We start from the raw sequence: 17959 nt of genomic DNA, 5'->3' as shown, positions 1-17959 counted from the left end.
ACGCATAAAACCTGGCTCGGATGCCACTGTTGGGGAACGTAATAATTTCAAAAATTTCCTACGCACACGCAGGATCATGGAGATGCATAGCAACGAGAGGGGAGAGTGTTGTCTACGTACCCCTCGTAGACCGTTCGCGGAAGCGTTATATCAACGCGGTTGATGTAGTCGTATGTCTTCACTATCCGACCGATCCAAGTACCGAAAGCACGGCACCTCCGAGTTCTGCACACGTTTGGCTCGGTGACGTCCTCGCCTTCTCGATCCAGCAAGAGGGGCGAAGTAGTAGATGAGTTCCGGCAGCACGACGGCGTGGTGACGGTGTTGGTGAAGAACAATCTCCGCAGGGCTTCGCCTAAGCACTACGAAAACTATGACGGAGGATAAACTAGAGGGGACAGGGTTGCCGGCACACGGCTTGGTGTTTCTTGATGTGTCTTTGGTGCTAGCCCTGCCCCTCTATTTATATGTTGAGCCCTGGGGTCGAAACTTGGAGTAAAAGCCTCCACAAAGTCGGTTTCACCCGAAAGGCAAGAGTCCTTCTCGGACTCCAGGGCCAGACGCCAGGGTTCCCGGCGTCTGGACCAAGACGCCAGGGACCCTGGCGTCTGGCCCCTGGACTCCGCAAAACTTCCTTGTGCGCTTTCCAAAAACCTTGTGGGCTTTCCCCTTTGGCCCAAATAAAGTGTTCTCGTACCCAAACATTTCGGGAAACATCCGGAACCCCTTCCGGTGAATTCCGGAACCCTTCCGGTGACCAAACACTATTAGCCCATATATCAAACTTTATCTCCGGACCATTCCGGAGTTCCTCGTCATGTCCGTGATCTCATCCCGGACTCCGAATAACATCGGTCATCAACATACATAACTCATATAGTACTATATCGTCAACGAACGTTAAGCGTGCGGACCCTACGGGTTGGAGAACTATGTAGACATGACCGAGACACCTCTCTGGTCAATAAACAATAGCGGGACCTGGATGCCCATATTGGCTCCTACATATTCTACGAAGATCTTTATCGGTCAGACCGCATAACAACATACGTTGTTCCCTTTGTCATCGGTATGTTACTTGCCCGAGATTCGATCATTGGTATCTCAATACCTAGTTCAATCTCGTTACCAGCAAGTCTCTTTACTCGTTCGTAATACATCATCCCGCAACTAACTCATTAGTTGCAAGGCTTGCAAGGCTTATAGTGATGTGCATTATCGAGTGGGCCCAGAGATACCTCTCCGACAATCGGAGTGACAAATCCTAATCTCGAAATACGCCAACTCAACAAGTACCTTTGGAGACACCTGTAGAGCACCTTTATAACCACCCAGTTACGTTGTGACGTTTGGTGGCACACAGTGTTCCTCCGGTAAACGGGAGCTGCATAATCTCATAGTCATAGGAACATGTATAAGTCATGAAGAAAACAATAGCAACAAACTAAACGATCAAGTGCTAAGCTAACGGAATGGGTCAAGTCAATCACATCATTTTCTAATGATGTGATCCCGTTAATCAAATGACAACTCATGTCTATGGTTAGGAAACTTAACCATCTTTGATCAACGAGCTAGTCAAGTAGAGGCATACTAGTGACACTCTGTTTGTCTATGTATTCACACATGTATTATGTTTCCGGTTAATACAATTCTAGCATGAATAATAAACATTTATCATGAAATAAGGAAATAAATAATGACTTTATTATTGCCTCTAAGGCATATTTCCTTCATCCATTGTGCAAACTATACCGACCTTCAATATGTCTTGCTTTCTTTTGACCAAAAAAGTGTGCAAGAATCTTACCTCAAGCATGGCAAAATATTGGTGGGGGAGCTCCGTGGATCGATGCTCTCTACACTGGATAGCTTGAGAAAAGCTTGCTACACCCAAGATCAAGGGAGGGATGGGATTCCGGGACCTGCGACAATTTAATCTAGCGCTTCTCGGGAAGCATGGATGGCGGTTCCTAACAAAACCAGACGCCCTCTGTACAAGAGTGATGAAGGGAAGGTACTTCCCAGACTATGATTTCATGCAAGTGCCAACACCCAAGTCTGCCTCAGCCACATGGCGTGCCATCATCGTCGGGCGAGCAGCCCTAAGTGCTGGTCTTATAAAGCGCATCGGTGATGGGGTTTCAACCTCGGCCTGGGAAGACCGATGGATCCCATCGACCGTAACCATGCGGCCTTTGTTTAGGCCGCCATCCACCCCGGTGACTATGGTCAGCGAGCTCATCGACTCAGACAACTGGACCTGGAAGCGCGACCTGGTTCGCGCGACGTTCATTGCACCGAACGCAGAGGCCATTATTAATATTCCACTTCGTCAGGGCGGCGGGGCAGACTTTCTTGCTTGGGCACATGAGAGATCTGGCATCTATTCTGTTAAAACAGCATATCGAGCTCTAGTGAATCAGAAAGAGCGGTTAGCTCTAGAAGAAGGGCAGATATCGGGACCATCAACGAACGAAGAATAGATGTGGAGATTGTTATGGAAGCTCAAAGTTGTCCCAAAAGTACGAGTCTTCTAGTGGCGGGTGCTGAGGGGAATCATTCCGGATGAATGCACCCTCCATCATCGCCATATCAGAGATACTAGCTTATGTAAGCTTTGCCTGGCTATGGACGAAGACTTGATGCACGCTCTTGTCCACTGTTCTCATGCAAAGCGGTTTTGGGAGGAGGCAAGGCTACTCTTTGAGATCAACCTACCCCGGCTCCATCCCAGTACTTGGGCACGCGATATCCTATGTGATCTTCGGTTCACTGACAAGGAACATGCCATCATCATCACGATCATGTGGGCCATTTGGATGTCTCACAATAGAAGAACACATGATCAGGAGGCCATTGATCCAGTTGCCTCGGTCGGTCGCATCCATGAGGGCCTTGCACTGTTGGATATCCCTCGACAGAGCTTCGTACCTCTGCCAGGTCACGGGTGGCGGCCCCCCAAAGATGATCATATCAAGATCAATACTGATGCTGCAATACACTTTGATGTCGGCGTCACCGGCATGGGGGGAGTGGCCCGCTCTTCCTCGGCCTTCTTGGGCGCATGGTGCAAACCCCACCTAGGGGTCACGGACCCTTTCATTGTTGAAGTGCTCTCCCTGCGGGAGGGTGTCATCTTCGCCAAGCTTCGAGGCTACATGCACGTGCGACTGGAATCCGACTGTCTTGAGGCAGTTAACCTCTGGAACTCTAGCGACACCGATCTTTTAGTAGTAGTACCAATTTTCTTAGAAATTAGAGAGCTCTCTGCTAGCCTTTTGTCTTTTCATATTTCTCATGTAATAAGAGCCGCTAATGGTCCTGCACATTTGTGTGCTAAGCGTGCATATACGCTTAACGTGACCGAAAGCTGGCTGGACTCCACACCTAGCTTCCTGGTTAGCAGCCTTCTGGCTGACTGCCCAGTGAATGCGTTCATCTAATAAAGCTCTCTAAAGTTCCCCGCAAAAAAACGTCCGTGGACCCCACCCCCCTCCGGATGTGACCCTGGACAGCACCGAACGACCCCTCGGATGTCCTCCACTGCATTCACGTCTTTCATTTTCAAATCCTCAAATGTAAACACATGCACGTCAATCATACACATGAATATCACACGTAAACAACATTTGTTCGTAGCAAAAAAATACATGGTTCAAACCTAAAAATTGTTCCAAGTGCACAGTCATTATATTCCTTGGTTTTCATTGTGGGTCCACATATGCTCCACAAGATCATTGAATAGTTGCATGTGCACTTTTTGATCCCGAAGATTCTGATGCGTCTCTAGAAATTTCACAACATGCTTGAGATCTTGTTCTAGGAGGAGGACATTTACTTCGGAATTCTCAAAATCATGTGTTTGGGTTGCCCCTTCACCCTCATCCTCGGCAATCATGTTTAGCAAGATGACACAAAACGTCATCAGTTCCCACAATGTATCTGATTCTCACATCATTGCAGCTTCACAAACAATACTCCAACGAGCATGGAGCACTCCGAATGCTCTCTGCATATTCTTCTTGGCTGCTTCTTCCATTGTTGTAAAGTGACGTTATTTGTCACCATGGGGATCGGACATGGTCTTGATAAATGCGGTCCACTGAGGATAGATACCATCAAACAAGGTGGTACCCCATGTTGTAGTTATGCTCGTTATCGGTGTAGTTGCACGCCGGAGCATCCACATCAGAAAGTCTCTTAAACAGTGAAAATTGCTAGAGCACATTGATATCAATGTGAGAACCAAGCATGCCAAAGAAAGCATGCCAAATTCACAAGTCCTTTGATGTGACTTCTTCAAATATGATGGTGGCCTCTTTGGCGTGACCTTGGTGCATCCCGCGCAAATGTTTGGGGGCAGTTCTTCCATTGCCAGTGCGTGCAATCAACTGAACCATTGGAACACCTCTTGACGCTCCAATTGCCATCAATCTTTCGGTGTCTTCGACAATTGGTTCTCTTGAGTAATCCGCTCCAAACACCTTTACCACAGCACGGGCGAACTTGACGGTGACCTCGAGACATGTGCTTCCCCCGATCCGGACCATCTCACCAACATCATCTGCGGTGGTACCTAATGCAATCATTATCAGAGAGGTTCGTGCATTTCTACAAAGGAGAGTACGCAACAATCCTTTCGGAGACTGGACTAGGGATCATATGTCTCCACGCCCTCCACCACACGCAAGAATAAGGGTTTGTGCATCCGAAAGCGACATCGAAAAAACCCGTTCGGGTTGGAAGTAGTCGTCGTAGAGCAGTTGTGCACCAATGATCCTATCATGGTGTACAATTCTCCGTCTTTTGATCGAATCCTTGAAGTTCAAAAAATGTTCCATTTCCTCATGAATGCTCATCATCATCATGAGCTAATCATCTGACGAAATGACGAACTCTTTTTGAATGAATTCACCAAGCTGATTGTTTTGAAACTCCCCATCCCAAGAATCCACCGGTTTACCTACAAAAGAATTAAAACAATTAGCTCAGACATTTTGTCGAACGTAGGGAAGGAAAAGTGTATGACCGGGGGAAGACATATTGCGACAACGTCCAAGACAACAATCATGTCATGGGCAGCGAGGAGGGATTTTGTGCCAATGGTGGTGCAGTTGTGGGGTCAAGATAGCAGCAAAGTTAGGGTGGCAACGGAGCAGGGGATGGCCGACATAGGAAGAGGGCATGTCAGACTAGTGTGGAAAAAAAATAAAGGGATTTGGATGTGGGTCTGCTCTATCAAATCCCAAACGCTTCCAAGCCTCTTCATATCCGTCCCAAATATGGGCCGGGTTTAAGGGGTACCGAACAGCCGGAAATTGTATGGCCAATTTAAGGGCGTTGATTGGGTTGCATTTTCACGACCAGACACTGACTGAGCCATCGGGCCGAACATACAGGGGCTTAGGGGGTCGGGCTGTAGATGCGCTAAGTACCATAACAAAATGAAGTTCCCTAAAACAAAATACACAAAATTGATTTACACATATGTTGCGAATCCACCGGTTGATAGTGATGGGTAGGCACGTGAAACATTTTCCCAGATTGAACAGATATATGTTCTGCAAAACAAGTGTAGTAATCTCTGCTAAAAAAATGATACATTCTGGTTAAATCCACTGCGCAGTCGCTTGCTCAACTCATCACATAAAATTTACATTACTGGTACAAGAAAAAAACAATGCCAACAGTTGTCACCTACAATACAACATCGCATGTATATTCCTTTCCCCTATATCGCAAAAACTGTTTCTTCAATGCCTGGGTAGCGTACCACACAACTCTGCTCAGCATCCAGCACTGAGCAGATCGTGATGAAAAAGCTTCACACAAAATTTCGACAATTACAGTTGCAGACCGGGTGTCAAGCCTCAGTTCATCCGCAAAACTTGTGTCAAGCCTCAGTTCACAATTGGTTCCATATCCATGCAAAGATGAATCAGTTTCTGCTGGTACTGCCCGAAGACCTCGCTGACCGCGATCAGGTTCTCGTCACTCACATTCTTGGATGGGAACAGGAGCTTTTGACTCCGCTCCGTTGCTGATTCAGGCACCTCATCATCAGGCTTAGACTCTGTGGTAATTTGTGAATAGATCTCATGGCAGGCAAGCAAGAACAGAGCGGCAGTGTCTGGTCGCTGGTTGCTGCGGAGCGTCTCTAAAGCCTCCGGGAGTGCTCCAGCAGCAACATATAGTATTAGAGCTCTAGTATAGAAACAAACAACATATTGATACCGGGACGGATAAATAAGCAATTAACTAGTGTTACTGTGTGTGCGGGATCAGTTACCTCCACATATTTTGTTCACCACGAAGAACAAAACCAGCCCACCTCTGCAGTACCCTGCGTGAGTCAGGCAAAGGACAGAAGGGAATACCTTAGCGGATTAATAAAGTGAAACAGAAAAACTAACATTTTAGCTATACCCAAAAAGGCATTTGCGCCCATTTATCTGCTATTCAAAGACTGACATGAGATGACTAAACCAAACTAAATAACTGCCATCTTCTGCCTTTCTAGTCCCTGCCATGGGCGGACAGGCTATGCAGGGCCATACTGGTCCATCATCATGTGATTGTGTGTTGAGACAAGACAAGGCATACAATTGAAGTACATTGAGGAGTGAAAAAATAATTAATAAAGTTACCTTGCGTAGTCAGATCCACGCAAATGAGTTGCAGCCAAAGTAGCAGCATCAATCCAGCAACCAGCATCTTGAAGCTGAACCATTCAGGTGAATTCCATTATGCACAAATTTAACTTAGAAAATTCAAACATCACGGTAATAGAATGTCCCTCGAATTAAGTGCCTAAGGGCATCTCCAACGCTATCCCCTAAAAGTTGATTAATCTACACTGCAATGTAAAGGAAATAATTAAAATCTGAATGCTGTTTAGTTCAGAGAATGCTTGTATCTTCCGTTGATTCTTTCCGTTGTGCAACCACAATGGTGTTTATCTAGACATTTTATAGAAATAGGAAATGGCAACTTATCATTTTTAGAGAGGCTTATCCTTTCTTAGCAGTACCCTCAATATATTCCAAGCTTTGTCAGCGCATCTCAACGAGGACCCTCAAAATGCCCGCAAATGACTGGACCAAGGTGTCCAGACGTAGTTTGCCATCCGACGCGGACCCCTATCCACGTGTCTGTTTTCCCGCAAACCAGGGGGAGGTTTGCGGGCATCCGGACCGCCGCCACGTACCCGTGCCCACTCCGGCTTCACCATGGACTTCAACGCCGTATGGTGCAGGAGCAGCCGGCGCCACCGGTGTCGGGGGTTGCGGCTGGCGCAAAAGGACCAACACTACAACCTCGCCCTCCTCGCACATCATCAGCTGGCAGAGGGGCAAATCTACGGCGAGTTCGCAAGCAAGGAGATCATGGCGGCCATGGTCGCGAGGACCAAACTTCGTCGACTAGCAGCAGGCGTTCTACGAGGCCGCGCACAGTGCCAACTGCAATGCGATCGTGGCGGAGGCGATCGCGGACGGGAACATGAGCAGCTCCGCGTCGGGCTGCGACGACCACGAGGCCGGCACGTCCACGTCAATCGTGGAGCTCACCTTGACCGGCGACGTCCACACGGTGGACTATTCCTTGCGGAAGTTCAGAATTTTCATTGAAAGTTCAGAATTTTTGAGAAAATCCATTTTTTGTTAAGCATGTACATGTTCGTGTATTTTGTGTGTGTGTGTGTAAAGTTTCATGGAAAAAATATATAAGTTTTTTAATCCAAAAAGCAACTTTGTAAGCACCACACTTGCCTTCTCTCCATATAAGTTTACATGCACAAAGGACAAAATTATTTCTTTCACTCCCAGGTGCAGCTTCGAATTATTGAAAAATATCAGCTGGGATGTTACCTGAGAGCATGCTTCCTGATATTTCCCCACAGCACACAGAAGATGTGTTCCAGATAATGATTTGTCCGTTCTAACCATATTGGCTGCAACAACCTACAAAAGATCATAACTTAATTAAGGGTCCCCTCCATGAACAAACAAGCATAGCCCATAGGGTTTTTACCAAGAACATTCTTAGCTCAAATCTGAGGAAAAATTGACACTAAATATGGAAGCTCATGTCTTCTACTCCCTCCGTTCCTAAATATAAGTCTTTGTAGAGATTTCACTATGAACCACATACGGATGTATATAGATGCATTTTAGAATGTAGATTCACTCATTTTGCTCCATATGTAGTCCATAGTGAAATCCCTACAAAGACTTATATTTAGGAACAGAGGGAGTAGATTAGTGGGAGTACACAGAAATTTAAACCTAACATCACAAAGACTATTAACTATTAAGAACTAAAAGTAAGATCCATGGACACTAATAAGATGTACACCAGGTTCCTACAGTACAACCGAAGTACATTGTGGCACTATTCTATTTTATATCTTTACAAATATTAATTTAAAATGGACGTCATTGCTGCAAGCCAGCAAGTAAACTCTACTCCCTTCAGTCTAAAAAAATGATATTTTCCTTTGTGGCTTGACGTATCTTTGGTTGTTATTTTGTATCTTCTCCCTCTGTAAAGAAATATAAGAGCGTTTAGATCACTAAAGTAATATAAGAGCGTTTAGATCACGTTTAGATCACTACTAGTGATCTAAACGCTCTTATATTTCTTTACGGAGGGAGTATATTTTATTTAAGTTCATCACGGCAATACCACAAAATACTTTTGATAGCACATTTTCTTATATTAACTTCTCATAATTATGAGAAACATACATGACTCGAAATGTACTGATGCTCAAAATTGTGAAGGTGGATCCAGACATCCTTTGCAGAGAATTATATAATTATGTAAATTGTTATTTCCATCGACCTTTCACTTTACCCTTTAAGCCAAGTTGGTACGCTGTTGCACTATGTGTCATGTCGTAAACAAGCTATGTTCCATACTGAAGAAAAGAGTATGGTTATCTTTTACGGCTGTTCACCTTCACTGCAAGTTCATGTAAAGATCTTGACACTGCAGATGACAATACAACTGCTCTTAATGCATTAGGGTAAAAATTTGTTCCTTCAGGAGGAGTTGAAAGTAGCAAGGACACCGCAGCTTCCAAATTTCCAAGAGAGACAAGCCTGAGTTGGCAGAAAAACATGTGGCACAAGGAATTAGATGGATGTGCTTAGTTTCATAATAAACTACTGGTTTACATATTTGATTCTTACTCATGAATACGCTTTTGCAAAGCATCTTCACTATCAAGCTTGTCATGCCAAGGTATCCTTTCATTCGCATTGAACCACAATTGCTCTTGCTTAAATGCCATTGTACTTAATTGCCCACAACTCTGCAGAATGGATAGATTACTAAATGCGGAAGCATATATGGACGCAGGAAATTACCGACCATCAGATTCAAATATTACCGCAGTATCGTTGGCCACATTTCTGGCTGCAGACCTCTCGCTTGAAGCTATCCTGTTTAATGTGGAAGTTTGTTCAGAATCAGCGCGTACACTTGATTCGAAGCCCTTCTCACTTGATCTACTTGTCGATTTATCCAGGGAATGCTGAAGGGCTTGCGGAAGCTGTAACCAGAAAAGTGCTTCTTGGAAATCACCAAAAATAGCAGCAGCAAATGCAAACCTTGCACAAGTTCCTTTATTTACTATAGCTGAATATAAGGTGGCTCTTCCATCATCAAGGATGCAACCTTCTCAACAAAAGGGAAAGGAAATATTTCCATCAGTTATGCCAAATCATCTGCTAAAGAAAATATATTGTTGACATTACCATCCTTTCTGTATGGCTCCAACACTTTAAGCAGCAATTCAGCCACTACAGAATCACCGATAGGAGGAAGTGTTGTCTCAATCATGTATGAACGAAGATCCCCGAAGGTTGCCGGTCCTTCCTTAAAGCTGTTAGAGCCTAATGTATCACTATTATTGCATTCAAACCAAGAAGGCTTCACACCAAGCTGCAGAATCATACGCAGAGCCTGAGACAACAACAAAAAAGAATAAGTGTTTGTGTTGCGTCGCAATTCAATCTTCAGAAGGTGGAAAGTGCATGTCCAAAATGGCCATTCAAGGAGACTGATTAGAAACACTAGTTACTTAAAGGCTTGGTTCTTTGAATGAAAGAACGTAACCATATCTGCCAGCAGCATTTTAAGAAAAAGCAATGAAATGTAAGTCTTTTGAAAGCTAACTTCAAGAAATATATAGTAAAATATAGAGTTCATACACGATTATATCAAAAGATGAGTTCAAATATTACGATACCACATCCATCTTACCAAAGCATGTGCTGTGGGGAATAGTATTGGTAGGCATAATGGCATTGGCCTAAATCTCTCTTTTGTAGTCAGCAGCCTAGAAGCAGAATTGATCTTTGTATCACTGGTGCATGAAGAACAGATGTTACAAACAAAATTACATATATGGTATCTAAAATGGAAACTAGAGCATCAGACGTATGCCGCATAAAAAGCATCATGTGACGAACTGAATAGGCCTAGAGGCTAGAGCATCCCAGAGCATTGGACAATATTTTTGAGTTACAGAAAACTAAATTAGAGAACAAGCATTACCATACCCAGCTACCTTTTTCTGTTCGCCCCCACCAGACACCAACAGCATATATTGATTAAAAAGCAAAGGGCAAGGAAAAATAATAGACCGGTGGATAAATAAATTAGATGGAAGAGAAACAAATTCACTGCCCATTCACGCTGACGGTGCCTTGAATAATGGGTAGGAGGCTACTCTGAAATCACAAATTGTGCAAGTGCGCCTGAATAGTGCTTACGGGCTAGTCCAAATTCAATTCACATTACCAACCAAATGCCATTTAGATATTATTCTTGCCCTTTCCTGTTCAATGGCTGGTTTCCCTTTATTTTCTTAAGTTGGGTTCAGTTTTTGTTTACAGATTATTCTTCTAATCCACCTTTATGTTGACAATTTCTCAGTGTTTAACTGGTATGTCCTAACTGGGAGAATTATATGATTGACATAATTATTTTAATATTATTGATGACAAGCTACATTAGTTCGAATACCATATCAGAAGTTCCTTGTGAGTTCATACGCATATATGCTATGTGAAGAGTTCAGAAAATTAACAAGCCATCTTGACAGCACATTAAGAGAATCAAACACTATGGGGCACAACATTGATCGCATCGGTTCATTCAAGAGATTGACGGAATTTTAATACAGTGACAAATCTAAACCTCATAAATAAATAGAATATCCGTACAATACAGTGGAATAAGAAAAGGTTGTGCATTCTTAAAATGACATACGTGTTAACTTCAACCAGACGAAAGCTACTATCAGCTCCAGCGATGCATAATACAAGTGGTTCATCCTTCCTTGTTCGGGTTGATAACCAATCAAGCTCCAAGACGAGTGTGCCAGGAGATTGTGGATGGAGAAGGGCATTTGCCAAGGGATCTGCACTATCCTAAAACATAGTTCCTGAATTCAGTGGCACACTACTATTTTGAACTTGTTCCATCATGGCATAGTATGAGATACAGTTTATAGACATGGTAAGAAATACAAAAGGATCAGATGTATACTGGAAATGGAAATAAAACATGCATGGTGTACAATGAGGATGAAAGAAGAGCGTGAGTAATAACTTATTCAATATAACAACCTTTTCTCTACTCCAATGAAAATAACAGCTTCTTATAAATATTCTTAGCATAATTTTTTTGCACAAAATACACGTGTTTCATATAACTAATTAAAAACCATACATTTGACATCACACTCCAATAACAAGTATCGCATGATGTGGGTAATGAGTCTTGAGCAAGACAATGACATGATAGGCTGTTAGCTAATGCTTCTTTGTACTTACCAGGTCAAATATTGAGAATGTATTATCATAGAAGAGCACAGCAATGCGTCCTCTACTCCGATCACCGTGAACAACAGGAGAAAACTTAATCCTCCTAATCCCTTCCCTGTGAGTGCTAAAAGAAGAAGAAAGGCCTGTTATAACGTCCCACCATCGAATGTTGCCTGATCTATCACCCATCACCTATTTTTTATTAAAAATAGTAGTTTTAGGTCAGAATGTGTCCCAGGATAATCTACCTTACACATAAAAAAATACTGCAAAATAGAACTTATAAACTACATGTGGTGCCACAATGTACATACAACATGGGGAAGACGATAAGCCATAGCAGTAACCAGGCCATCTGAAGAGGCAAATGATGATGACGGCCACTTTGGCCTGAAAAACACAATAAAACCACATAATTAATATGGATAGACAATTAGACATTTAAAACGAGGGTAGTAGTGGTTAAACATCAAATAAACTGTAGCTCAACACATACAAAGAAACTACGTCAACAAAGATATGGGCCAGCAGTGGAGGGGGTGGGGCACAAAATTTTACTTTGATCTCTCATTCTAGGCCAGTTAGAATTCGTAAGATCTCAACTCTGAGAATCAAACCTAATAAAAGTAATTAGCTTCAATTATAATCAAATTACTCGAATGGCATCACTAGTAACAATCTGTACTTGATGTCCTAATTCTACAAGCACCAAGTATCTCCCATCTTATTTTGATGTAACTCAAGGCATACTTATCATTTGGAGAAATACAAACACAACACTGCATGCAATCAAGCAATCACTACCAAAAAAACCACTGTTTTCTGACTCCAATACAGAAAGAAAAAGCAGGAAACATGATGGATCAGAAAATTGCCAGAAAAAAAAACTAGCATCAAATAGTAGAGGTCGCAGAAAGAATTCAAGAATAATGTATTAGTTTTACTTGCCTATCAAATATTGTGATGATCTAGCACAATTGGGTAGAGGACTAGAATAAAATGAATAACATAGATTTCTGCAATGTAGACTGATGATCTGATCAAGTGTGCATGTGAGTGTCTTTTCATTGCTGAAAGATATAAAGTCAGCCATTCAAGTACCTAAAATCTCGTATTCGCCGTCCGTGCACTTCAAACACACCAAGAGCACCATTGACTAATGCAAAAGCAAAACTTTCAGATGATTCATCAGAACTTTCTGCAGCAGTACCCTCTGCAACCAAATAATTCTATCATAGTATCATCTTGCAATAATATTGTAAAAATGCAACCAGAGAAGAGTAGAAAGCTTAAATAGATAGTATATATGATTCAAGTATGGAACCTATAACGTTTCCAATAATATGACTTTGCTAGTGAGTTAAAAGTGCACCTTTGGAGGTAGACGATTGCTTAGATGCATTCTGACTTGGTCGTGGTGCCGCTGGCAGTGTCCATTCTAACACCGTAAAAGGAAGAGCCAAGGATCTAAGCTACAAACAGTTCAGAAAATTTACAAATATCATGCTTCCAGAACTTCTACGACAAGAAAGAACTGATTCACACATGATACAGCAAAAGTGGGGCAATTTACGGAGATAAACTATTACTGTAATGGTCTTCAAGATACATTTACTGAATGTAACAACAGTATAGCCTCTGGATTCTCATTACGATATGGAAGTGCAAATTTAGCACAAAAGTATTGCTGCTTTAAATTCATTCCTTGGTTGTAGCCTGTGTTACTTAAGATAGTATTTTCCCTGGCACTTCAAAGATAATTGATTTGTTTGGCACTACGTCAAACAATGTTAACATAATTATTCTGGTGCCTTGTTACAGATCATTTACAACACTCCAACCACCTTTTGTCAAAACTGATTTGGTAATTGAGTTTTAAATGGCTATGCAAAGTAAACAACAATTCCCTATTCCAGAGATAGTTCCCTTTCAGGGCTGCCAAAAACTGATACAACTGAAAAAAAAGAGGCTGCAACCTTGATTCCTGAGGTTAATATCTGTTTATCAAAACTACTCGAGGCCCCCACACCAATGGTATCCTTTTGTGAAATTCAGTGCACAGATTAAGATAAATAATGGTAAATATACCTCCCCAGAGGCATAATAGCTCAGTTATATGACAGCCTATTATGGATGCTATTCCAGTCTGATAAACATGACCATGTCTAGCAAAGTTTGAGCATAAATGTATATAGGCCAATTTGCCATGCACAAGACGAGATCGAGTGACTTAAAAATATGCATCTAAATTCATGTGCATAACATTCGAAATATGGAAATCAAAATTACAAAAGGTAACACTATGATTAATTGAGGAAAAGCCGACTTTAAGCTCTTTCTCTTGTTTTTTTGGCCGTGCCGTGAAGTGCAATGTGTTTTAGAGAGGTTGTCAAAAAAAGACAATCTATAGAGATTCCCCATCTATATCCAATCAAGAATAGAAGCAAGTCGCTTTAGGCGTCAGCTTGTAACTGGGTAAGAATAAATAATTGCTCTAAAACTTGCATAGTTACAGGCAGAGAAATAAGTACCATAATCGGGTTCTTTGTCATGGCCCACACTTCAACAGGAGCATCACGAAACATAATCAGAAGGTACCTGGTAAAAAATATTATGCTTGAGAAACCAAATATTGAGCTTGAGAAATCACAGCAAGCACAACGGCGATAAGATTATGTGCACGGAATTAGCAAACTGTAAGGGGTAATAAGAAGTTATGGACAGATGAAAGATGTTATCACAGGTCAAAACATGAAACCAACCTTCCAGATGAAGATGCCCTCAATGCCCTTATTGCTGCACGCTCAGGCTTTTGGAGCACACGGAATGGGCGATTTAGCCCACTTCTCAGGCATGTGATAACAAGCTTATTATTGTATCCTCCACTCTTATCACTAACCTGTACCAGTCAAATCAATGAGAAAATTAACTATCTTTGGCTCTTTGCTGTTTGTGGATTGAGAGCCTAATTAGGAAAGTAGACAGGCATTTAATTATCAATCACAAATTCACAATATACTAGATGTATAAAGCACCTGATTATATGAGAAGGAAGCAAGGCGCGAGTTTCCAAGCCATCTTAAGCCTCTGACTGTGCTGCTATGAACAGCAAAGCTGACAGAAACTGCATTAGCCAATACGTCAACAACTTCAATGGTCCCATTTTGAGTTCCTAGAGCAACAAGTGGTACTGCTGGAGCAGGATTGTTTCCACCACCTTTAGATAGAAATGTTGTTCAATGTTATAAAAGTGTGAAATTTTAAAACCTGAAGATAATTTCAGAAAGAAAACAGCTAGCAGTACTATGAGCATCAGGGACGTACGGGCTACTGTGGCAAGTAAAGAAGGGGATGGCACCGCTAGAGTAGTCACAGTAGAGGACAAAAGATGAAGCTGGCCCATCAAATTAATCTGCATAGCAAAGCAAACATGAGAAAACCCGCAAAGGCAAGCAATAGTGCACCAGCGTTAAGTGATATGAACCAAAATTTAGATCACTAAACAGGTACATCCTAATCCCAGAGATCTAGAAGGATCAAGTTATGCAAAGCAGCACAAAGATTCACATTTGACTGGAACTATGATCCCTTACAATGGTCAACAAGAGAGAGAGAGAGAGAGGAGAGGGGGGGGGGGGGGTGTTATAACACAACCTTTATTGTAAAATCAAGCCCATTGGAGCGCGGGTTGGAAGTTCCAGCATCACTATGGTTAGATGTACCTGGTTCCTTCCCGACATTAGTGACAGAAATGGAATCATCAGTCGATTTAATAGCTGGGCTAGGAATAGGATTTATTTATTTATGTGCTGTCTTGACAACACTGATTCGCACCTAGATTAATTTTCTTGGAAGATACTGACTTGTCAAAAGTTAAATGCCATGACCAGATCTTGCCATCTTCAGATATCGATGTTAGATATGTCATGGTCCCTTGATACATGTTCTGGTTCGACTTTGTATCAAAGATCATAGACTGTGAAGATTGCATATGCGCCAAATCCTGAGATTGTTTGTCGATGTTACGAAAAATAGACTCTGACTGCCAGATCGTAGTAGCAAGAACGGCCGGGGGAGGAACAACGGTACCAATTGAAGGCATGAGCTCTTCCACTGCATGCAACAAATGCACTTGTTCACCCCTAGAATAAAAAAAGAAACAAGGTTGAACTTAATATGTTACAATAAAAAACTACTCATACCTGTTAGCCATTTATGTACAATACTGAAACTATATCTATATTGGTGTGCAAATTGTCAAGAATAAATGCCAGCAAACTAGCAGGGCAGGTTACACACTTTCAATGAGGCATACACAAATGGCAAAATGACATCTACAAAATGTGTGGCAAGAAAAATATTCTTCCAATTAGTACACATATCGCTGACTGTTCATTCCTTTTAAATGTCAACTACATGATACCCCAATGGTTATAACTTATAAGGCCGTCTATGTTTGTCAGCACATTCCCAAGGATGTAAAGTTACATAATATCTTATTTAATTGCTACCCTCTGTAAACTTTTATAAGAGGGAGTAAATTCTAAATTGTTCTCTCTTTTTTAGATAAAATGACTAAGCTACTGGTTGCAATTTTTTCTATGGCTGTACTCAACCATAAAAATGTCCATTATGACAGTTGTCTTTTCAGAGATTGGGCATTCAGTCAAGTTCTCAGTTAGGTGTTCTTCCTCAATTATTATTGTAAAAAAATATTTGCAAGATGTGCAAACTTACTCCTTGCGCTTCCAGATGCTCAGTTTGCCATCAGCATGTGTGCAATAGAGCAGGTCAAGATCAGTATCGGCCATAACATCCGTGAACTTGCCGAACCCCCTTGGCAATGTAGCAACAGAGAGCACAGTGCTGTAGTTCAGTTCAAAGACGACGAGCTCCCGAGGGTACACGGCATATAGGATGTGTCTCCACAGTGGGGAGAAGCACAGCCTCGCCGCGAAGAGCGGGAAAGCAGCGAGCGCCGGGGCTGGCGCCGGCGCTGATATGTCCTTCTCCAGTCTCTGCAGCTCTGCCACGTCCCCGGCACCGCAAACGATCCTATGCTCCTTCAACGAGATGTCAGAGTCATGCCGTGGGACAGCGGAGAGAAGGAAGCCCTTGAGACCGAGCGCGCAGAGGTGGCGGTCGTCGAAGGGGTCCCGGCGGAGGCAGGAGAGGTACTCGGGCGAGGCGTCGAACATCCAGAGCACGCGGGGGTTGTTGCTGGTCTCCCAGATGCAGAGCAGCGAGGGCCCGTGGATGGAAGCGAGGAGCCAGCCGGAGGCGTGGTGGATCCAGCAGAGGTCCTGCACGCCGCCGCTGGTGCCGGGCGCGACGCTGCGGGACTCGTCGAGGCTGAGCAGGCGCAGCACGGCGCGCGCGCGGGCGTCCCAGACGGCGACGCGGCCGTGGCGGTCGCCGGCGGCGAGGCGGAGCGGGCGGTGGTCGTCCTCGGCGCCGGCGGCGTCCTCGGCGGCGGCGAGGGAGGACGCGCTGGCCGCGGGCGCCCAGCGCACGGCGGTGACGAAGGAGGCGGGCGAGGTGGCGGAGGAGGAGGGCATGGGGAGGACGCAGACAAGCTGCATGGAGCGCGGGTCGGAGACGACGACGCTGCTGCCGGCGCCGTGCGCGAGGAGGCCCGAGGTGCTGAGGTCGATGCAGCCGCCGTTGCCGCGGCTGGCGGGGCCCGGGAGCATCGTCGACGTGGCGCTGCCGCCGCCGGCGGCGGCATTGCCGCGCGATCGCGCCGCCGGGGAGGCGGCCGGCGCGGCCATCATCGCGCGGGGCTGGCTGGGGCGGGGCGAGGCGGCGACGCTCTCTCTCTCTCTCTCTCTCTCAGATCTCGACCATGTGGGATTGAGATTTGAGAATTGAAGGAGGGTCGATCTGCCCCGTGCGCGTGGGAGGAGACCGGGAAGGAAGACTGGTGCGGCCTGTCGGGTCAAGGGGGCCGGAGGAGATCTGCTCCGTCGCAAGCGGGTCGGTGCTTTGAGATTTGCGCATGCCTGGTGGGACCCATAAAGGTTCTTCTTCCTCGCCTAGTTGGCGGCTTGAGGACCAACATGGCTCCAACTACGCGACTCGAGGACCGGAATGGTACCGGAAGGATTCAGACTCTTCTC

General features: G+C 44.0%; 1 protein-coding gene across 1 annotated transcript; it reads right to left on the bottom strand.

The window, feature by feature from the left end:
* Positions 1-5560: 5560 nt before the first annotated feature.
* Positions 5561-17754, bottom strand: LOC125513108 (WD repeat-containing protein 11-like). The gene is made up of 21 exons (XM_048678152.1): positions 16578-17754; positions 15675-15982; positions 15495-15562; positions 15165-15252; positions 14876-15057; positions 14603-14739; positions 14372-14438; positions 13213-13312; positions 12942-13053; positions 12155-12230; positions 11850-12032; positions 11284-11444; positions 10273-10375; positions 9765-9972; positions 9398-9684; positions 9198-9319; positions 8963-9107; positions 7872-7964; positions 6651-6724; positions 6293-6346; positions 5561-6207 (listed from the first exon to the last, which is right to left on the bottom strand). The coding sequence occupies exons 1-21, from the start codon at positions 17612-17614 to the stop codon at positions 5904-5906; spliced, it is 3909 nt and encodes a 1302-aa protein (XP_048534109.1). The 5' UTR covers positions 17615-17754; the 3' UTR covers positions 5561-5903.
* Positions 17755-17959: the final 205 nt, after the last annotated feature.

The sequence above is a fragment of the Triticum urartu genome, chromosome 6 (genome assembly GCF_003073215.2).
Source record: "Triticum urartu cultivar G1812 chromosome 6, Tu2.1, whole genome shotgun sequence".
In the NCBI taxonomy this organism is placed as follows: domain Eukaryota; kingdom Viridiplantae; phylum Streptophyta; class Magnoliopsida; order Poales; family Poaceae; genus Triticum; species Triticum urartu.
This window is presented reverse-complemented; position numbering and strand designations above follow the sequence as displayed.

Excerpts from the sequence above, each read along its gene's own strand:
- LOC125513108 (XM_048678152.1), bottom strand. The coding sequence starts at position 17,614 with ATGATGGCCGCGCCGGCCGCCTCCCCGGCGGCGCGATCGCGCGGCAAT. Across the intron at positions 6,725-7,871 it reads ATCAGGAAGCATGCTCTCAG|CTTCAAGATGCTGGTTGCTG; the intron begins GTAACATCCCAG and ends TGAATGGTTCAG. Across the intron at positions 6,208-6,292 it reads GGTGAACAAAATATGTGGAG|AGCTCTAATACTATATGTTG; the intron begins GTAACTGATCCC and ends TTTCTATACTAG.